The 5,475-nt window shown below is 43.0% G+C and overlaps 1 protein-coding gene across 1 annotated transcript in view; it reads left to right on the top strand.

The window, feature by feature from the left end:
- Window positions 1-2,804: 2,804 nt before the first annotated feature.
- The window catches only part of CARMIL3 (capping protein regulator and myosin 1 linker 3), a 48,180-nt gene continuing 45,509 nt past the window's right edge, over window positions 2,805-5,475 (top strand). The window contains exon 1 of the mRNA XM_015822223.1: window positions 2,805-2,921. Coding sequence (XP_015677709.1) covers window positions 2,805-2,921 — 117 coding nt within the window. The remainder of the gene's footprint in view (window positions 2,922-5,475) is intronic.

Here is a 5,475-nt window from a genome sequence, read left to right as displayed (position 1 = left end):
TTCAGATGCTTGGCAAGTGACTCGTGTTTACGACGGTTGCAGCATTCCGGCGTCACGTGATCTGCTTTGGCGACCTTCTGACCGACAAAGTCAACAGGTAAAGCCCGATTCACTTAACCACCGTGTTACTAAGTGATTCGCTTAACAACGGTGTCAAGAAAGGTCGTAAAATGGAGCGAAACTCACTTAACAAACGTCTCGCTTAACAACATTCATTTTGGGCTCAATTGCAGTCGTAAGTCAAGGACTATTTGTACAGCAACTGCTTCAATCCGATTGAACGCCTTTTCTCTTCTGAATTACATGTTTTCCCCCCCAAAAAAATCTCAATTTTCTATGTTTTTCTGTCACGTCAGGAAATGCTGCCACGTGGGGTTTAATTTCCTTTGCATCCTTTCTCTCTGAGATCAAGAAGTAGAACAGAGAAAACCATTTTTTTATATAGCTGCCCCCAGTGATTTTTGCTTAACGGACGTGGCTTCCATATTTTTTGTCCAAAATACTCTCCCCTGAGATCAAACCTGCTAATTTTTTTTTCCGATTCAGGTTAAGCAACGCTATGCAAGCACAGGAGAAATAATGAATGAAAGGAAATGAAAGGCAGGAACTAAGAGACAAGAAAAAAACCCACTATTGGTCTGAAATGAAAAAGGGGGGGAAAAATAGATTGTTTTGAAGATTAGGCAGCCGGCTCAAAAATTCAAATGCAAAAGGAATAAAAAAAACTACATTTGATTTAAACTGAATTACGATCGTATTAAATTCGGTAAATACAAGGGCTAGGTCTGGTCTTCAGTGGTTAGAAGGGTCCAGCCTCTATTTGAATCTGCTTCTATTGCCCCCTGCCCCAGTACCAAACTTGGCTCAATTACTTGAGACACCTATTGTCCAAGATCCGATCTCGGATGCTTCTTGTTGGGACGATTTGGTAAGCTCCGAAGCGTCCTTCTTTGCCTCTGCCTTGGCTGTCAGGACCAATCCATCTTCTTGAAGGCGGGATGTCGTCTCTCATGTCGCGCTTGACTGCCCTGCGCACCCAGCCGGGGAACTTCGTTGCCTCGCACTCGGCACACACGAGGCGAGGGAGGTTTCTGGGGTTCAATGTGGCCCGAGGGGTAAAGCTGAGAGAGTGTTCTGAGGGAGACAACGAGTCAGTTGATATCCATCAAAGCCTGTTACTGTTATCATCATCATCATCATCATCATCATCATTGTTGTTGTTGTTATTGTTGTTTTATTTAGTGTAGGGCATATGACACATGGACAAGCAGTATATATGACCATTTCACCTAGAGTAATAAAACACCATAAATTATAAATGTCATTTAGGCCATCTAACCCTTGAAGTGGCAGCATCGTTTATATATATCAGGGGTCTTCAAACTTGGCCCTTTTATGACTTGTGGACTTCAACTCCCAGAATTCCTCAGCCAGGCACTGTTTCATCCCTTGAAGTGGCAGCATCGTTTATCTATCTATCTATCTATCTATCTATCTATCTATCTATCTATCTATCTATCTATCTATCTATCTATCTATCTATCTATCTATCTATCTATCTATCTATCTATCGAAAGATAGTGAGAAAGATAGCGAGAACGAGCCTGTGGTCTAGAGGTTAATACATCTGCCTAACATGCAGACAGCCCAGGTTCAAATCTCAGAAGGGTATGTCTGGTTGAAAAGAACTAAAAAGTTCAAAATGGCTATTCTAGTTCTGCCTTAATTCTTTGTTAGCAATCCAAATTTTGAAACACACACACACACACACACACACACAACACACACACAAACACACACATAGGTATATATATATATATATATATATATATATATATATATATATATATATATATATATATATATATATATATATATATATATATATATATATATATAAAATCTATCTATCATCTCTATCTATCATCTTTCTATCATCTCTATTTATCTATCATCTTATATCTATCTGTCTATATTTATCTATATCTATCTATCTATCTATCTATCTATCTTATATCTATCTGTCTATCTATCTATATTTATCTACAGTATATCTATATCTATATCTATCATATCTATATCTATATCTATCTCTCTATCTCTGTCTCTGTCTCTCTCTCTCTCTCTCTCTCTATCTATCTATCTATCTATATATATATATATATCGATATATATATCTATATCTATCTGTATATCTATCTATCTATCTATCTATCTATCTATCTATCTATCTATCATCTCTCTATCTATCATCTTTCTATCATATCTATCTATCATCTCTATTTATCATCTCTCTCTATTTATCTATCTATCATCTCTCTCTTTATCCATCATCTTTCTCTCTATCATCTCTCTATCATTTCTCTCTCTAGTTATCTATCTATCATCTTTCTATCTATCTATCTATCTATCTATCTATCTATCTATCTATCTATCTATCTATCTATCTATCTATCTATCTATCTATCTATCTATCTATCTATCTCCTGTTTCAATTGACCACTAATACAATAATATTAGTAATATCACATCAGTTCCTGGTGTACAGGTAGTCCTCAGCTTGAAACGGGTTCATTTCGTGACTGTTCAAAGTTACAACGGCACTGACTTTTGGCTGCTTTTTTTCTCCTGCTTTGAGCAGGCGGTTGGATTAGAAGACCTCCGAGGTCCCTTCTGTTATCCGTGTCACTTTATCCAGGGATTGCAGATGGGGGAAACCAACTTGGAGGGCCTATTTGTCCTTGGAAGTGGACCCCAACTCTAACTGAGGTGGTGGATCTAGTAACTCCTTCCTTCCCATCCTAATGCTGGCATTCTCCTTCGCAGAAAGCATCCGGAAGGTTCTCAACCGGCCTGCCGTCCATCTCCTGGTGAGGGTGAAGCTCGAAACCAAACCCAAGAAAAATGAAGACCGGGTGCTGGTGAGATTTTTCCAGGGAGATGGCAAAGGCCGGATTGTGATATGGGGATAACCCACGGTGGAGAGTTGCGCCATGTCCTCGGGTTCACTGTACAATCTGCACTTTTCACAGAATCCTCTGGGAAAAGAATAGATGGGAGGGCCTTCTCCTTTCTCCTCACTTCCCACAATCCCCTTGGAGGATCTTCCCCCTTTTCCTTCCTTCCCAGAATTCCCTGGAAGGACCTTCCCCCTTTTCCTTCCTTCCCAGAATCCCCCGGAAGGACCTTCCCCTCTCTCCTCCCTTCCCAGAAACCCCTTGGGGGCTCTTCCCCTTTCTCCTCCCTTCCCAGAATCCCTTGCAAGGACCTTTCCCTCTCCCCTCCTTTCCCAGAACCCCCTGGAAAGACTTTTCCCTTTCTCCTCCCTTCCCAGAATCCCCCAGAAGGACCTTCCCCTCTCTTCTCCCCAGAATCCCCTGGATCTTCCCCTTTCTTCTCCCTTCCCAGAATCCCCCGGAAGGACCTTCCCCTCTCTCCTCCCCAGAATCCCCTGGATCTTCCCCTTTTTCCTCCCTTCCCAGAATCCCCTGGAAGGACCTTCCCCTTTCTCCTTCCCAGAATCTCCCAGTCCTCTCTCTCCTCCCTTCCCAGAATCTCCTGGATCTTCCCCTCTCTCCTCCCTTCCCAGAATCCCCTTGGGGGCTCTTCCCCTCTCTCCTCCCTTCCCAGAATCCCCCAGAAGGACCTTTCCCTTTCTCCACCCTTCCCAGAATCCCCTTGGGGGCTCTTCCCCTCTCTCCTCCCTTCCCAGAATCCCCCAGAAGGACCTTTCCCTCTCTCCACCCTTCCCAGAATCCCCTGGGAGGACTTTCCCCTTTTTCCTCCCTTCCCAGAATCCCCCTGGGAGGATCTGTCCCTAGCAGCAGACTCCCAGAGGCATTGCGTTCAGGCTGTTAAGTCAACCGGTAGAGTTTTCTCCACCCCAAGGGGGAAAAGGCCACACCTGCTAGCTTGCTGCTTTTCGAGTTTTGTTTTTGGAAACAGCAGCAGCCACGTACAGACAGGTAGTCCTCGACTTACAGCAGTTCATTTAGTGACCGTTCGAAATCACACTGAAAAGGGGACTGATGACCGTTTTTCACACGTAACAGCCAATGCAGCATCCCCCGTGGGCACGCTATCAAAATTCAGACCCCTGGCAACTGACTCTTATTCATGACGGTCGCAGCATCCTGGGGTCGTAAGTCGAGGTATTATATGTATAAAACAGCAGCTGCTGAATCGGAAGGCCAAAATTTAAATTTAACTTAAGCGAGCACCTTAAACTTTGAAGTTGAAGCTCTGAGTTGAGTGAGCTGCACTGATTGTGGGAGTTTGCAATTTTCCCATTACAAAATACCCAGCATTTTTTGCACCCTGAACAGATCCTAACCTCAGAATCAGAATAAAGCTGGAAGGGACCTTGGAGGTCTTCTAGTCCAGCCCCCCTCCTCGGTAAGGCCACACTTGGAATACTGCATCCAGTTTTGGTCACTGTGATGTAAAAAAGATGTTGAGACTCTAGAAAGAGTACAGAGAAGAGCAACAAAGATGATTAGGGGACTGGAGGCAAAAGCATATAAGGAACGGCTGCTGGAATTGGGTATGTCTAATTTAATGAAGAGAAGGACGAGGGGGGGGCATGATAGCAGTCTTCCAGTATCTCAGGGGCTGCCCCAAAGAAGAGGGAGTCAAACTATTCTCCAAAGTGCCTGAAGGTAGGACAAGAAGCAACGGATGGAAACTCATCAAGGAGAGAAGCAACCTTGAACTAAGGAGAAACTTCCTGACAGTGAGAACAATTAACCAGTGGAACAACCTGCCTCCAGAAGCGGTGAATGCTCCAACACTGGAATTTTTTAAGAAGAGACTGGACAGCCATTTGTCTGAAATGGTATAGGGTTTCCTGCCTGAGCAGGGGGTTGGACTAGATGATCTCCAAGGTCCCTTCCAACTTTATTATTATTATTATTATTACTATTACTATTATTATTATTATTATTATTATTATTATTATTATTATTATTATTATTATTATTATTATTATTATTATTATTACTGTCCAGTCTCTTCTTAAAGACCTCCAGTGATGGAGCACCCACAACTTCTGGTGGCAAGCTGTTCCACTGGTTAATTGTCCTCACTGTTAGGAAGATTCTCCTTAACTCCAGGTTGCTTCTCTCCTTGATTAGTTTCCACCCCTTGTTTCTTGTCCTGCCTTTTGGTGCTTTGGAGAATAAGTTGACCCCCTCCTCCTTGTGGCAGCTCCTCCAATATTAGAAGACTGCTATCATGTCCCCCCCCCCCAAAAAAATCCTTCTTTTCTCTAGATTGGCCATATCCAATTCCTGCAACCGTTCTTCCAATGTTTTTGCCTCTTTAAATCATCTAAGTTGCTCTTTTTTGCACTTTTTCCCCAAAGCCTCAACATCTTTTCTCGTAATGTGGGGACCAAAACTGAACGCAGGATTCCAGGTGTGGCCTCACTAAAGGCTTTATCAAGCGGTACTAACACTTCCCGTGATTTCGATTCTG

This window comes from Protobothrops mucrosquamatus, unplaced genomic scaffold (assembly GCF_001527695.2).
Source record: "Protobothrops mucrosquamatus isolate PMUCROS unplaced genomic scaffold, P.Mucros_1.0 scaffold1499, whole genome shotgun sequence".
Classification (NCBI taxonomy): domain Eukaryota; kingdom Metazoa; phylum Chordata; class Lepidosauria; order Squamata; family Viperidae; genus Protobothrops; species Protobothrops mucrosquamatus.
This window is presented reverse-complemented; position numbering and strand designations above follow the sequence as displayed.